This window comes from Anguilla rostrata, chromosome 14 (genome assembly GCF_018555375.3).
Source record: "Anguilla rostrata isolate EN2019 chromosome 14, ASM1855537v3, whole genome shotgun sequence".
Classification (NCBI taxonomy): domain Eukaryota; kingdom Metazoa; phylum Chordata; class Actinopteri; order Anguilliformes; family Anguillidae; genus Anguilla; species Anguilla rostrata.
The window spans coordinates 25,228,931-25,245,929 of record NC_057946.1 but is presented as its reverse complement, the minus strand read 5'-3'; the positions used below and the strand labels follow the sequence as shown (position 1 = coordinate 25,245,929).

The following is a 16,999-nucleotide window of genomic DNA, read 5'->3' as shown; positions in this document are numbered from 1 at the left end:
GTTTTATTCATACTGACACGCCCTACAAATGAGTGCAAGTTGCAAGCCTGAACCAGGAATAGAAACTTTCTTTATATAATTTTTAAACCGACGTTTCCACTGGCTATATTCGTACATGGGTGACTCGCTGTAGGATGTTGTCCAAGCTTTTTTTTCATGACAAGACTGTAACTGTAATGTGAACGAATACAAACACTGGGGAGCTGACTCGAGCGTTTGCACTTCCATGCAAAGGGACTTCCCACCGGACTTCCCACATGCTTCTCAGAGAGGAAACTAGCGGTGCAGGTTTTTTAAAAATATCCCATACATACTCACTGTTGCCCACTACAGGGTTATTCAGATAATGAACAGGATGGATGGAAACCGAACATACAGGGTGCCATTCTAGGGAAAAGAAATTGAGTTCACGCCGTCTGTGGTTTCATTTTCATATATTTGTTCCGTTTTTACGGATCAATTGCCTTCTTAGCGCTGTGTGTGTTGGATGTCCATCACTGAGGGAACTACAGTGCAGTCACATGACACGGCAGGTCAGATGAGGCAGCTTCTCAGGCAGTTGTGAAATAGGAGTTTCCCATTCCGCTTTGGGACAGAAACCCTGTTTATTAGCCAGTCTGTTTGGGCTTTCTGTTTCCCAGCAGAGAGTGAAGCCTGTGCCTGTTCCTTACAAATTTTATTGGACACTACTACTACGACGACGAGTACTACTAATACTACTACTAAAATAACAACAGAGGATTGCATTTATCAATTGTTAAGCTTAGTAGTGGTGTGATGTTCAAAATGTGACACACAGAAAGACTGGAAACCAATCAAATATTTTTTGGTGTAAAAATAAGACGGAATAAAAGTCAAAATGATCAAAAAAGTTTCAAAACACACCTGCACATAAAGAAACGAACCACTCATTTTGTCTTCCTCGATTTTATTTCCCCTACACCGGAGACATTGTGATGTAGAAACAAAAAGCAGAAGCACCAAAGTATGGCTGAGAGATGCAGTACGGCCTAAGCTTTATGTTGTTACCCACACGCACGCACACACACATACGCACGCGCACAATGAGGCACGAAGCTTTGAAATGCCCTGGCGGACATTGTGAGAAGAGACCATGAAAACAAACATGGCTGAACAGCACAGGGAGGAACACTCATCACCGACTACCCTTTAAGCAAAGAGACGGAGGCAGATAACACAGACACAGGTATCCAGGTGTCGGTCAGGATGTCCGGATAAGGATGTGACTATGGCGGAGAGTGTATTCAACCCAAAAGTCCCACCAATGATCAAAACCATTTGAATCCAGCACTATCCCACAGCCCTGTACAATGCTATGGTACAGTATGTATATAGGTACAGGCAGCAGGGAAGTTTTGTACTTCAGGTCCCCACAATGCTTCTGATAGATATTGAGAGGGGAGGCCAGAAGCTGACATTACAGCTTCTAACTGCCCACAGCCTGTTTAAATAGGTAATCACATAGGTAATGCTGTCTATCTATAAGCTTTGCAGCACACAACTATTGTAACTGTCTAGTCTGTTGTGGTGGAGAAAGGTATCTGGCATGTAATGCAATGCACTTCCCATCAAGTAATTTTATTTATGAACAATTATTTTATCGACATTATTATTATGTTGCTGTTATTAACAGTTATGACTGGAATGATATTAAAGTATGTGGAAGAGAAATATTTAAGCTATGGAAGCGACTGAGGGCGTTTCTTCATTTAAATTCAGTCTTTCTCGGGTTTGTGTTGGCACTGCCGTTTTGGGGGTCCCCTCCTCTGCCCGGCCACTCAGGTTCCAGCTCAGGGGGGTACCCCAAACTCGGTAAACCTTTTGAAGATTAGCTAGGCTTTAGATTGTTTTTTTTTCTTTTTTGGATAGGCAGTTAGGGACTGGAGTTGCTTGCTCATCATGAATCATTACCCATTTCTCATTCACTTCCCTTTTCGTTTTTTTCCTGTTATGGTCTGACCCAGACCGGGTCGTTACGGTTCACATGAGCGGTTCATTTGAACGCACCTCTGTTGCATTGAGGAAGTGACATCAGCAGTCACTCTCTGAAAGAGCGGAGGTGCATTCAAATTCAGCGAACAGAGGCGAACGTTCGTGGTGAACATGTTTTCTTTGAACGGTTAAATTTGAACGGCTTTTTAAGAACGTTCCAAATTGTTTGCATTAAACATAAAAAGACAAGGTAAAAAAAAGAAAAGAAATCGCAAGCTAGCGAACAATAATAACATTGGCCAGCGTTAGCAATAACATTATTGAAAAAACTAGTCACACTTACCGGCATCTTCAATTGAAATACCCATCTGCGAACACATTTCCCTCAGTCCAGCGTCCATTTTTGTTCACCGCAAACTACCTTTTCAGACCGTTTGCTTATGTTTGCAGACGTTTGCGGCGAACACAAAGCTACCGTTTGAAATAGTTTGCAAACGTTCGCCTTGTTCACTGAATTTGAACGCACCTCAGATTTGAGAGGATTTCTCAATGTTAAGAAAATATTAAAATTCTAAATAATGTGCCCCTTAAGTATAAATGACCTGAACGTGTGTTTGTGGGGACAGCCAGAAGTTAACAGTGAGCACCAATACACCTGACCTGCTGGCCATAAGGGCAAATAAACATTCAGAGGGATCTATCTTCTGCTGAAGGTCAGGGAAAGGTCAAATACTCTTTGAGTTTACACTCAGCTGGAGCACCTCAGTTTCCTATTTGGACAGCAAACCTGACAGAGCTTTACAAAAGTAAGCATGAGGAAAATAGGCCTACATCTTAGAAAACATTATTCTGCACTCGTTCATCCGTTTCCCTTTGTGGAAAAAAAAACCAAAACATATTCTCTGCCAACTGGGTGAAGCGATGGTGTTGTTAAAATACTGTTCTCAGTTCCTTTATTTTTTTTAAATTTATTTCGCAAAACACAAGTACACAGTTTTCGTGGATTTGCTGTAGCTGATGCTGTGACGAAGCGGAGACGCTGATATAGATATTTTTCCACAGGAGGCGCGCAGTGTTCGCGGCCTGTCTTTCTGCTAACGGCGCTTAACGTTGCGACAAGTTTAACTGCGGACCAAACAAGTGCGTTAGTTTCGGGGGGGATGGGGGGGGTTAGACTGCTAACTGATAACCGTGCATTTCACTCACGAGACAGGTTCACATTGACTAGAGACAGAGAGACGGCGGTCGACCATGCCCTGCGTGAGGACAGAGTCACGCAGGGCGTGTAAGCGATCTATAACGTACAGCCCTTTTGTAATATTTTATACATTTTGCTGATGCAGAGGGACAAAGAGAAAGAGAGACATGATGCAGTGGCTCTGGCCTTTACACTGTAAACTGTACTCGCTTTGTTTGTAAATATGAATCAAGAGTGGGACATCAATAGGACTTTTTTTAAAGACAATATATTCAGGGACTTGCATAATCTCTACGATTCAGAGATTCATCATCCTGCTCAAATATATTTGTTGTTTTTTTTTCTCTGGTTTTCAAAAGAAAGGGGTTTTATTTTCTTCCAGGGATGTATTTGATTTGGGTTCGTGGTTTCAGGGAAGCTCCTCTCTGATCCTTCAAAAGAGCGAAACCTTCTTCTTCAGGTTGTTCCGTTTCCATAGCGACAGCCGGTCAAACTCCACGATTGACATTCCGAACAGTTGCTGGAACACTTCCGGGTCCAGGTGCCTCTGATTGGAGAGAGGGAAGGGGGATGAGCGAATCAAAACAAACACTTTAAGAGTTACAGTTCTCCATAATGTTTGGGACAAAGACATTTTGTTCTTGATTGGACTCCGTACTCCACAAATTAAGATCTGGAATCAAAAAATTCATATGTGGTTAAAGTGCAAATTCTCACCTTTATTAAAGGGTGTTTTTTTAATACATTTTTTCTACACCATGTAGAAATTACAGCACTTTTTATACATCGTCCCCCATTTCAGAGCACCATACGGTTTTGGACAAATGGCTTCACAGGTGTTTCTGAATGTGTGTTCAGTGTGTGAATTGTTTCGAGTGCAAATCGAAAACTGTGGAGTACAGAGCCAAATCAAAAAAAGAAAAAAAAGTATTTGTCCCAAACATTATGGAGCGGACTGCAAAGCCCTGCAGCTCGGAGACCTCACAGGCCCAGTGCAGCAGCCTGCAGACACGACCCGCTCTGGCGAATCCCGCGGCTTCTCTCAGCTCTGCCGAGACTGAGTGGGCGCTTCCGCCACAATACAGCAGCACTGTGTGAGAGAGTACGGACCGGGCCCCTGGGCCTCGTACCTCCAGCCTGGTGCGGTCCACTCCCGGTGGGAGTTTGCTCCGCCCCCTGTGAGTCACGATGAGCGCCTCGTACGGGTAGATCTGCACAAGAACACACCGGAAGCAACATCAATGCAGCTTGCGTCTTGGTTAATGCAAACTGAATACAGTCACAGACTAATGCATTACTGCCTACCTGAATAGAACTGGCGTCTTAATGCAACATTAGCACAATCTGAACTATGTCTGTTAGCCCAGTGTTTCTCAACCCTGGCCCTGGGCACCCACTGTGTATGCTGGTTTTTTTACCCAACCATATAGTAACAAGCTCTCTAATTATAATGAGCTGCTAATTTTTCTTAATTAGACACTAACGGCCAAATGCAGGTACATATAACTTACAGTGCAAATTTTGGCCTGACGAGAGTATGCTGATGCATTCACATACTGTAAAAAATTTCAAGGTGGCGCTACTTAAAAAATAAAAATAAAAATAAAAAAGAGTAACCTGGCTGCTTTAAAATCTTGAGTAAGGTGAACAACGAATCTTCAGTTCTTCACACTTCTTCTGTATGAACTGCATGCACAATCTTCATATTAACGCCGCAGAAAGAAGTGCCACAGCTGTCAATCTGACCGCTGTCACTAAGAAAATCAACAAATCTGCCGTCATAAGCGCTTGTGTTTCCTAGTAAATCTAATAGTCATTACTGTATGACATGCTAGCTATACAGTATATTCAGTCAGACTTACAAAAAAAAAAAACTGTTTTTCTGTGTTTTTAGAGTTACAAGGGTTGTGAGGCTGAATCAGATGCCGGGGAGGAAATGAAAGTCAATGACACTCACAGTTTCAGGAGAGTGACAGTGACCCATATGGAGGCAGGGCACCAAAAAACGTAATGTTTTGGTTATCACTACAGCGGTTGTGTGTACAGCTGTTCCAGTTATTGTTTTGCCATCGACGTCAGGAGAGAGTCCATTATTAAATTTTACATAAATGTACCATTTTGACCTCAAACCCAACTGAATTTCAAAATTAAGTTAACTACGTAATAACAGCGAATTTAGCATAAAGCTAACATTAGTTTGCATCCTAATGACCAAACCATTTTAAAAAGCAAGATGGAGGGCGATAAATTTGACTGAGTTATGGCAATTTTCTTAAATAACATGTTGACTAAAACAACAAAAATTGGTGCTAATTGTATAACAAGAAGGAACTATTTTTTCCTGATAGAATCATTGTTTGCATGGAATCACAGAATTAATGACCTGAGGGTTTTGCTTAACAACGGTCCAAATAGAACTATCAACTAGAGTTTTGCTTGACAACGCTAAAACAATATGGTCAAAGGGCCACAGAAGAATAGGCCTATTTCAATTTTAGCCGAGTAAGTTGATAAAAATAAATAAAGTTAAAAGTAACTAATATATAATTATTGTAAACACTGTATAAGGTTTAGACATACTAATGACACACACATTCACTTTCCAAGCATTATGAAACAAGCACGAAACCGTGCAGACCCACGGCGCACCTGTACAAAGTGTCATGAGTAAAACTTGGCTAACTATATAGCTAACTAGCTAAGGTATGTCCTCACTTCTGTAACGTTATTTGTTGTCCTCCGTGTGTCCATACATCTGTATCGGTGGTATGTGCTAACTAGGTTAACTAAGGTAGGCGAAACGCTAACATGTTAGGGTTAGCTAAAGTAACGTTAGGCGATAAAGCTGTGCTTAAAAATCTTGAGCCATTGTAAGTGGTGATTTTGGGAGATGCACCTGCGCATGCCTCCTACTAAACGAAGCACCACCTGCGCATGCGTCCCACAGGTCGTCCGTGAGTGAGTGAGTGAGTGAGTGAGTGACCACAATTTGCCATGCATAGCCCACAGCGGCAGTTCCTGCGCGCCATGGGAAAAAGAGAAAATAAAACGATGCACCCCTAACCACTCACCTTCTGCTCCAGGATGCTGGGGAGGGAATTCCCCCTGTCCATTCGCCCTGTCTGCATTTCTCCATTCTGGTGATTGCCCCCCCCCCCACATTACAAAAAAAGAGAAATTCATAGAGCAGAGAAGAACAGCACAAGAGAGTCAGTTAACCTTCAACAGAACGGCTGCCTGTACAACAGCTACAGACATCACTTTAAATTCATGAGAAATCCACATATACAAGTAACAGCAGTAGGTGTCACACCCAGGCATAACTGCCACCAGGGACACCGGGGACATGTTTTTCAAAAGGCGGTAAAATCATATAAATGTATATTTTTCTGTTGAAAGTTTTCTGGTAATAACCTGTGCCTTAAAGCTGTGGGAGAAACGTCAGTAAGACAATACTGGGAAAATGGCACCCGTCCAAGAGGCCCTCTGAGGTTAGAGCAGACTGTTTAGTCCTTCAACGCACAGACTCGCTATGGCTAACTGTAATGTTAAGGAAGCCGTATTCCTTAAAAAGATGGTTTAGATAAAAACATTTGAATTGAACCATTTTGTGTTTGTTCTTGTGCATGATGTCCAGGACCTTCAGTAACACCTCACACACCACAGGTGCAAGCCCATGTACAGCATTTTCTGCAGTGATATAACATGAATGCGTGCATGCACACACGCACGGGTCCTACCTGTACACCTGCAAGAGAACAAGAGAGAACCATATTAACTACAATTCTGTACGAACACCACAGTAGCACAATCTTTCTGTGATAATTACCATGCCACACTGAATCACTTCACAGCAAACACAACATCAGTGATCACGACACAGTTCAGCTTGGGTGGTGGCATGTTACACAGTTATTATGAAATACTGAAGTAAAACCAGTGGGTTGTTTTGGCACCTACCAGGCCTTGTGATTTCGTTCACTGTGGAGGGAAACTCCGCGGACTGCAGCTGCGAACACGGACAAGGCATGAGAGAGATTACAGTGAAGCCACCTCAGCAACTCCTGATCCCTGTTGACTCTGACTCATTGGTCAGTGACAGTTGGTTTTTCCCTGAAGCAGCAGCACTGAAGTGCCCTGCTTCTACACAGAAAATAAACTGTATACACCAGTGGTCTGTAACCCTGGTCCTGGAGAGCTACAGAGTCTGCTGGTTTTTGTTTTCACCTTCAGCACTCAATTGAGACCCAAGACACCAGGTGAGTTGAGTTAACTGTGTAATCAACTGCTCTAATTGATTCATGAAGTGTGGAGTCACTATGAAAACCAGCAGACCCTGTAGCTCTCCAGGACCAGGGTTGGAGACCACTAGTATACACTGACCGGATATTCACATGTTCCCATGCACCCATAATCCTGGTACGGTTTTGCGGTGCATTAATGAACGAGAAACTGCCATTTTAGCTTCCAGCTCGAACATTCCCAAATTATTGAGCAGGAGTCTTGCATAATGTGAAAATTGGGGTTCCCCCAGTTGGGTCACTGCCATTGAACGAGGTATTTACTGTAACCCGAATCGCTTCAGTAAATATCCGTGGCGAGTTTCCCTTTTGCTCATCGAAATAAAACCTTTTCAGTTGGAAAGTGGTCCTCAGTGTGTCACTGCACCTTTCCCACCTTGGTTCCACACGGGAGAAGATTCCCAACAAATTTAAGCTGTGTTAATCAGTCTGGATGCCTAAATCTACGGGTCAAACAACACACTGCTACACAGAGCCCCACACTGTACAAACGACACCCTTCGCATTTTTGGGAACCCTCTTCACTCACCCGTGTCAATCCTGAACGGCTGCAGGCAGGCAGGGTGCTGCATTTGGAGCCGTTTGAAGATGACCCTAAAGGGAAAAAAGACGACATGCGTTTATACACCTCAACTTAGTTTATGCTGTTGGGAAACAGACAGTTTTGTGTATTCTAAGTCCCAGTTTGTGTATTCTAAGTCCCAGAGGAAGGGCCACCCCCATGATCATATATGGGCCTCCTTTCCTATCGGTTTCGAGGTTTCCCCTCCTGGGGGGGGGGGCCCAGTGTAAATTCCCAGGAACTCTTTGTATGGAACTCTTAAAAGAGTCCGAGCGACAAATTGTGTGCCATTCTGTGCATATGCATTGCTGAGGTCATAGTGACCCCAGTGAACCCTACATCTCGAGTCAGCTATCCATGCATACAAGGCAGAACCAATAAGAGATTCTGACATCCTGGTTTTCGGCTGCCTGTCTCAGGGCTGCTCGAGTGGTTGAGTCATACAGTACGTGCGGACGAGACCTCAGCCTCGTCACACGGCTTTCTTGGACAGCGTGGGGGTCAGGCACTTGTTTAGGAGGGGCTCCAGGTTTGTGGGAGTGGATCCTGATTATAACTGAAGCGGTGAGCACTTTACATGGCAAGTCATCGGCTGGTGGGTAGTCATCCTGACTTAACTCAGATGATTGGCCTCCTGACCTCTCATATACTGAGCTGTAACAGAACAGCCATTATCAGAATGGTCAAATTCGATGACGTCACATTGATCCCTTGTTGAGGAGTGTGACCCGGCTCAAATGACGATGGAGTCACTAGTGTCCGCACCACCTGCAGTCTGCACCACCAAAAGGGGACTGGTTTCCAATAGCTACACAAACGCAGACTAATTTCTTACTCTCCAGGCCTGAGGATTTTGAGCGAGAAGGCAAAGAGGAAGTTACGTCACGTCTCCCTGTATTATTTACCGTATGTAAGTCCCATCCATAGGTCATGGAGCGTGACCTTTTGGTTTCAAGCTCTTGAAATGATTGGCTCCTGCAGGCATCATTCAGGGCAAGGACTGTAACGCTTTCAGTGACAGGCTAAGTGAGGTCGAAACAGATCTAGAAACACATCTCTTCCCCTGTAACTGTGTTTGGTCCATACAAAATCAGAGTTCAAATGTAGGAGAGCAAGATTCCAGAGGAATTATTAAAAAATGGAGCAAAATCAAGGGTATCACCTCCATGTTTTTCACTACATTGATGGACACATTTATTCATTAACAGTCTGAGTTAGGTGCTGCAGACACACACACACAGATACACACACACACACACATATGCACGTACACACGCACGCACACACACACAGTGGTGGTACTAAGGAGGTTGGGGAGCTGTCCATCAGGGGGCTTAACAAAAGAACTGGTTTTCAGGCCTGAGGAGGAAGGTTAGAGGGCTGTTTTGTAGATGGTGGTTCCTGGTTGTGTCTGAGTCCGTTTCTTTTGTCACTTTTTGCTCGCCCTTTTCCTTGGAGTTTTTGTTTGCCAGATGGGCATTTCTATTGTTTCTGAAAGGATTTATCCTTTTTCAGTTTATAACACAATTAAAAGGCAGCAAAAGCCAAATATACCGATTGTCATTCTGTGTCTGTTCACCATGTGATGCAAAGGCCATCCCCAGCCATGCATCACAAAACACACACACACACACACACACAGAGACACACACACACATACACACACACAGACACACAACACACACAGACACACACACACACACACACACACACAGACACACAGACACAACACACACACACACACACACACACACAGACCACACCGCACACACACACACACACACACAGACACACGCACACACACACAGACACACGCACACGCACACACACAGACACACACGCAGACACAGACGCACACACACACGCACACACACACGCAGACACACATACACGCACACACGCACACACACACACACACACACGCAGACACGCACACACACACACACACACACGCACACACACACACGCACACACACACACACAGACACGCACACACACACACGGCGGCTCACCCATGTGCATGTGCGTCCTGTCAGGCAGCGAACGAGTCTTCCTGCGGAACGGTACGGGCTTCTCCATTTCCTCTTTGAGGATCAGCTTCCCCAGGTTGGACTGGATCTGAAAGAGAGAAGGAGAGGGGCTCAGGCTTATGACATCACATACAGACAGAGGGGAACAAGTACTCCCAAGAGCACCAGGGCCTTATGCACAGGAAGTAGTATTCTGGTTAATGGGAATCCGTGGGATCAGTGATGTAACGTGCCCCCAAACAAGTCATATTTTTAAGGAATTTATTAAGACTTTGTATGTGGCTGAGGAAATATATGAATGAAAAAAATAAACATGTCAACACAGTTTTTCTCAACTGTTAAAACTGGAATATATCTGAAGTTTTGCAGAAGCAGTTGACTGTTTTTTGTTTTTGTGTTTATAGTTTTGAGAAATGAGATATGGTTTCAGGAAATGTGTCTAAACAATCGAGAAAAACTTTTAAGTTTAAAGTCACTCCTCAACCATCCTTTTTACAGTAAAACCCTATTGATAACTCCGTCTCTGCTACTTAGGGTAAGATTATCTGCAAGCCTTATCAGGAGAACAGCCAATCATGATGCATTTTTTGATTAAAGAATGTACTGGTGTTTGTAGTGTAATTCTCTTTAATTTCTGTTTTAATTTAAAATTTTAATGATTTTTTCATTTCAAATTTTTAAACTCTGTTGCACTAACTTGTAATTCTTTTTACACTGTTTTAAAATGGTGAAGGCTTATTTAACACACTGTTTTAATATTTGTTTTGCTATTTTAATGTCTCTAACTTGACACCATTTCTCGAGATGAAATAAAGTTTGATTGCTTGATTATGGGTGCTTACAGATTTCAGGAGAGCGGTGTGAAGCCGGAGGGACAGGCGGCGTGGGCGTGGACAGGTGGACGGGTACTGCAGACAGGACTGCACGTCTGCACCTTACCTTGCTCAGTTCCTGCTCCTGCGATTTCTTCTCCTCCTCCGTCAGATCTTCATCGTTCCCCTCTCCCTCAGCACCTTCCCCGCCCTTCCTCTGCCTCATCCTCCGCTCGATCTCTGCGGGGGGACAGAGACGCACCGGTCAGAGGGGAGACGGTGGAACGTACCATCTGGAGCAGCGCAGGGGTGACCGCTCCCACTGTAAAGGGGTCGGGGCGGGGAGGGGAGGGGGCCGGTCATACCCATGGTGGCCAGGGAGGGGGGACAGGGCCAGTACTCCGTCTCAATCTTGGAGGGTAGGTTGGGGTCCGGCGGCTGGGCAGCGGGGAATTTGGAGGATTTGATGATGAGGTCGCCTCTGTGTTTGGCCTGTACGCCGGACGCAGAGGCATCTGCAGAGAAGCAAAGGGTTAAAACAAAATGCGACGTCATGCAGCGACGCTGTATGACCAACGGCTCAACCAAAGGGGCCGAGGCCGGGCTTCTTTTATCGAAGCTCACTTCCTGGTCTCGAGGAGAGACGTTGCTCTCGAGCAATGGGTGTCTTTTCTTTGTCTAATGTCTCCCCATGAGCTGATTTCTTCATTATCGTGCCATTTGGATGATATTTTACTATTTTACGAACCAATCAGGGACAATTTGCATCAGTGCGTGTCACTCAAAGGGGTGTTGTGTTGACCTGGACCCAGCCTGGACTTCAGGACCATACAAGGGTTCAACATTTTCCCTACTGTAGAGTCTCTGGCTCCAATTTTTACAATATTGTGGCACAAAAGCTGCACTTCCATGGATTCAAAACACTTTTTGCAAAGCCAAGGAAAGTCAATGGGACATCACAGTCACTTTGTCCATATTTTATATAGGCTATGGTCTGACCCCACCCACTCGTCGCAGAGCACCTCACCCACCACACACGTTTTACACAATCCAATTGAGTAAAAAGATGAACAGATCGCATACCGTGTTTGTAAATTGGTGGCTTCCTGTAGATATTAGTGCCAATGTCTGAAACAGACCAGAGAGGAAAAAAGAAGGAATCAGGACTGTGGGAATGGACACCTGTGTGTGGGTGTGTAATTGGGCGAGTCTGTGGGTGTGTAAGTGGGTGTGCTTGTCGGAGTGTAAGTGGGCGTGTCTGTGGGTGTGTAAGTAGGCGTGTCTGTGGGTGTGTAGGTGGGCATGTCTGCGGGTATGTAAGTGGGCAGTACCAGGCCTGTGAAAGTGATGCACAGGGCCTGTGGTGGCACTGATTTTGCAGGATGGAGGTGAATCAGAGGACTCCTCTGGCAAATCCTTCAGCTCCCTTCCTGAGCTCTACAGAGAGAAAGAAAGAGAGAGAGAGAGAGAGAGAGAGAGAGAGAGAGACATTATAAACAAGCACTACAGCGGATTACCGTACATTACCTACAGTAGGTCGTGCTATCGTGCTAATGCTAATTTTCTTGGGGTAAGCTAAGCATCAGTGGGACATACAGTCCATGAGGTGTCTGATGCCCTCTACTCCATTCGGGAAGCATACATATGAGCCTCAAATTGAGAGGACTCACGTAAAACACAGGCGTAAATAATTGACTTTTTTCCAGAAAATTCGTTTTGAGTTACGTCCGGACTCCAAGCAATTCTGATCACAAAGTCGCTTGGGAAAATTGGTTTAGCAGATCCGATCCCAATGCGAACAAATCCGACATGTGCGCGTCCAGACCTGTCGCTTAATGCAGCCGTGCAGTATCCGATATTAGAAGTCGCACAGAAGTCGCATTTAAACGACTAGTGTAACCGTAGCCCTTAATACTTCATACAGATTTCGCACTTATGCCAGCACCGTGTCTTGATAACGAACGCGAGACTTAAAAACAACGAAACAGCAAAAGAACTGGATGCGTTTTTTTCCCAAAGTGCAGCAACATTAGCATTAAAATCATCAGACAGCGGGTCAGGGCAGCTTTCAGCGAAGACAGGCAGATTTACGATAGATCAATACAGCCTCCTTCCCTGAAAGCTAAGTGGCTGTTAGCAAAGTCGAACACCAGCCCTTCCAGCTCTTAATGTCACAGCTCCGGAGCTTTCGTCCGCGGTATAAAACCGCAGGGGGTTCAAGCATCAACTCAGCTGTTCGTCAAAACATAGGCTACCAACAATCGGTACAGTAAGATTACAAAAACGCAATGAAATTTGGCCAGATAGAGAATAAAGCTTTGTGCGTTTATGTTCATTACATTTTACTGAATGTATTTATTTCGTTATAATGCAAAAGAACAAAATGCCTTGGTGAACAGAGAATGCTGCATTACTTGGCCCTTAATTAATTATTTAATTTATTTTATTTTTTTTTAATTTCGTATTACCCGAAAGTTAGACATTTTTCAAATGTAAATTCATTTCAAATTATGGCAGACCAGGTTTCTGTAAATCATGTGTAATTCTACTTGTGTTGAATCTTGTCGTGCGAGTTGTATTCACAATTCTCTTCTCTTTCAGTTTTGCTTTCGCTATTTTTGCCTTTTAAAAAAAAAAAGGGTGAAGGTATTTAGGACTCATCTATATCTCACCATTTCATCATTTGTTCCTGTGGAAAAATGCAGTAAACACATTCCTCTCAAAGATCAGTTGATGAGTGTGTTTCATCTCACTTATGTCAGTTGGATTTTTCAATGGGGAGGTACCAAGTTAATAACAGATAGTTAATAAGAGATTGCTATGTTAAATGTGTGATGATGCATTGTATCTGGTTTGTCAAAAGGCCAAATAGTTTTGTGGTTCCTGTGAACCACAAAACTGCACAAACCGCAGTGACACTTTCAGCTGCTGACTCCTCCCTTTCAGCTGATCCATCACCTGTTTTTCTTCTCCTTTGCTATTTCCTTTCATTAAGTAATGGCCATGTGTTGCAGGTCAACAGAGAGGGTTTTAACACAGATGTTTAATATTGTTTAAGATAAAATAAGACTAATATACCTGTAATTATGAATACATTTGTTTTCACATGACAAAAACTCCAGGAGAAATCAAACAGAAATATGGCACAAATTTGTTTTGGCATTGGTTATTTGTGATTGATATTGGCAATATTATTGTACTTAGAGATGTAAATAAAAGATATACCATTACAGTTTTCTAAAAGTAATTATTTACTGTATGATAAACAATGTTTCTGTAATCCATTTGTAATTGTACTTGATTTGAACCCTTTTGGGTTCCTAGTATTTTTCTGTTTCAGCTTTGCTTTTATTTGTTGTAACAGTCCAGTCATGCCCAGGTATGTCCCCTAACAGATGTTTTGCCAGATACAATCATCTCCCTAGTGTTGCCTGTGCACTAGGAGGATACAGGTGCTAAAAATATATATTACAGGGGCATGGTGGGGAAAGGGAGAGGTTAGGACTCCTTGTCTAACTCACATCAGTTCACTACGTGCCTCTGTGAAATAATGTGGTTCTTGTCAGAATATTCTAAGCTATCCTTTATGGCAGACCAGGTTTCTGTAAATCATCTGTAATTCTACTTGTGTTGAATCTTGTCATGCGAGTTGGATTCCAAATTCTCTTCTCTTTCAGTTTTGCTTTCGCTATTTTTGCCCTTTAAAAAAAAAGGGGTGAGGGTATTTAGGACTCATCTATATGTCATCATTTCATTATTTGTTCCTGTGGAAAAATGCAGTAAACACATTCCTCTCAAAGATCAGTTGATGAGTGTGTTTCATCTCACTTATGTCAGTTGGATTTTTCAATGGGGAGGTACCAAGTTAATAACAGATAGCAATGTTAAATGTGTGATGAAAAAAAAAATGTTTAAAAATGTAAAACAAATTTAAAATTAAATGTTATATAAAACTAGTGTATTTTATATCTAGGTTTTTCCAATATACAGAAAAAAGAGTTTGAACATGTATTTTTTATGAAAAACGAGTGAATTATCCTAATGAAACCATGATCTGTGAGAGGTGAATAACACCATTCCACTAAATTTTGATGGAATTGTTAGTAATTAGGTACCCAAACAATGTTTATTAGGATTTTTTGGTTTCTGACAACTTTTGGATGTTTAAACATGCACCGGGTCACATTGACCCGAGAACATTTTTGCTGTACCTGAAAAATGAACAGAACAGTAGGATTAACCTTTTTTATTTCCACAGAAATAAGATATAAAAAAAACATTGGCAGGTGTGCCAGCTTAAGCATTCCCATTTTTAAATAAATAATAAATAAGTGAAATAAATATGTAATAAGCGATAATAAATATGTGAAACTTGTGAAACAAGAATCAGTGTGAGAGAGTTTTGTTTATTTCCCTACACGTATTATTCTTTTCAATAACCTGTGGCTGAATGTGATACGCATGCATATATATCCTCACCCAAGTATTTACAAGTACCTATTTCTTTTAAAATACAAATGTGTACCATCAGAACACAGATAGAGATATCAAACGCGCTGAGCATTCACAGACACCAGCTAGCTTCCTGCTGTGAGGAAACACTGAGCAAATCTGTGCTTAAAGAACGCAGGTATACATGGGTCCTGTACATTGTTGGCTAATAAGACTAGCCAAAAACACTAGCTTAGCACACTTACCCCTGGGGAGGGAGGGGGCGAGATGGAGTGAGGTGACATGGACCTCTGTGAATGACAGGAAAGGGAGAGAAGAAAGAGCGATCAGGTACATAAATCCACTCAGAAGAATTCAATGATTGCGAATAACTATTCACATATTACATGTAAATTCATGTAAATACATTTTGAACAGCAAAAGAAGCAGTGTGGTTCTTTCACCCATAATAACACCAGGAAGCTTTATAACCAGGAAATATCAGTACAGTAACCATGCAGGGTTATAACTGACAGGTCAGTACAGTAACCGTGCAGTTATAACTGACAGGTCAGTACAGTAACCGTGCAGTTATAACTGACAGGTCAGTACAGCAACTATGCAGGGTTATAACTGACAGGTCATTACAGTAACTATGCAGGGTTATAACTGACAGGTCAGTACAGTAACTATGCAGGGTTATAACTGACAGGTCATTACAGTAACTATGCAGGGTTATAACTGACAGGTCAGTACAGTAACTATGCAGGGTTATAACTGACAGGTCATTACAGTAACCGTGCAGTTATAACTGACAGGTCAGTACAGTAACTATGCATGGTTATAACTACCAGGTCAGTACAGTAACCATGCAGGGTTATAAGTGACAGGTCATTACAGTAACCGTGCAGTTATAACTGACAGGTCAGTACAGTAACTATGCAGGGTTATAACTACCAGGTCAGTACAGTAACCATGCAGGGTTATAACTGACAGGTCAGTACAGTAACTATGCAGGGTTATAACTGACAGGTCATTACAGTAACTATGCAGGGTTATAACTACCAGGTCAGTACAGTAACTATGCAGGGTTATAACTACCAGGTCATTACAGTAACCGTGCAGTTATAACTGACAGGTCAGTACAGTAAATATGCAGGGTTATAACTACCAGGTCAGTACAGTAACCATGCAGGGTTATAACTGACAGGTCATTACAGTAACCGTGCAGTTATAACTGACAGGTCAGTACAGTAACTATGCAGGGTTATAACTACCAGGTCAGTACAGTAACCATGCGGGGTTATAACTGACAGGTCAGTACAGTAACTATGCAGGGTTATAACTGACAGGTCATTACAGTAACTATGTAGGGTTATAACTGACAGGTCATTACAGTAACCATGCAGGGTCATAACCGACAGGTCAGTACAGTAACCATGCAGGGTTATAACTGACAGGTCAGTACAGTAACTATGCAGGGTTATAACTGACAGGTCATTACAGTAACTATGCAGGGTTATAACTGACAGGTCAGTACAATAACTATGCAGGGTTGTAACTGACAGGTCAGTACAGTAACTATGCAGGGTTATAACTGACAGGTCAGTACAACAACTATGCAGGGTTGTAACTGACAGGTCAGTACAGTAACTATGCAGGGTTATAACTGACAGGTCAGTACAGTAACCATGCAGAGTGATGTCATAATA

General features: G+C 42.8%; 1 protein-coding gene across 1 annotated transcript in view; it reads right to left on the bottom strand.

Moving 5' to 3' along the window:
• Positions 1-911: 911 nt before the first annotated feature.
• The window catches only part of LOC135239602 (dematin-like), a 35,248-nt gene continuing 19,160 nt past the window's right edge, over positions 912-16,999 (bottom strand). The window contains exons 5-16 of the mRNA XM_064308390.1: positions 15,554-15,598; positions 12,188-12,293; positions 11,940-11,984; positions 11,222-11,371; positions 10,984-11,096; positions 10,027-10,132; positions 7,982-8,046; positions 7,112-7,160; positions 6,892-6,899; positions 6,223-6,288; positions 4,282-4,362; positions 912-3,698 (exon numbers count right to left, since the gene is read on the bottom strand). Of these exons, the coding sequence (XP_064164460.1) occupies positions 3,585-3,698; positions 4,282-4,362; positions 6,223-6,288; positions 6,892-6,899; positions 7,112-7,160; positions 7,982-8,046; positions 10,027-10,132; positions 10,984-11,096; positions 11,222-11,371; positions 11,940-11,984; positions 12,188-12,293; positions 15,554-15,598 (948 nt within the window). The 3' untranslated portion in view covers positions 912-3,584. The remainder of the gene's footprint in view (positions 3,699-4,281; positions 4,363-6,222; positions 6,289-6,891; positions 6,900-7,111; positions 7,161-7,981; positions 8,047-10,026; positions 10,133-10,983; positions 11,097-11,221; positions 11,372-11,939; positions 11,985-12,187; positions 12,294-15,553; positions 15,599-16,999) is intronic.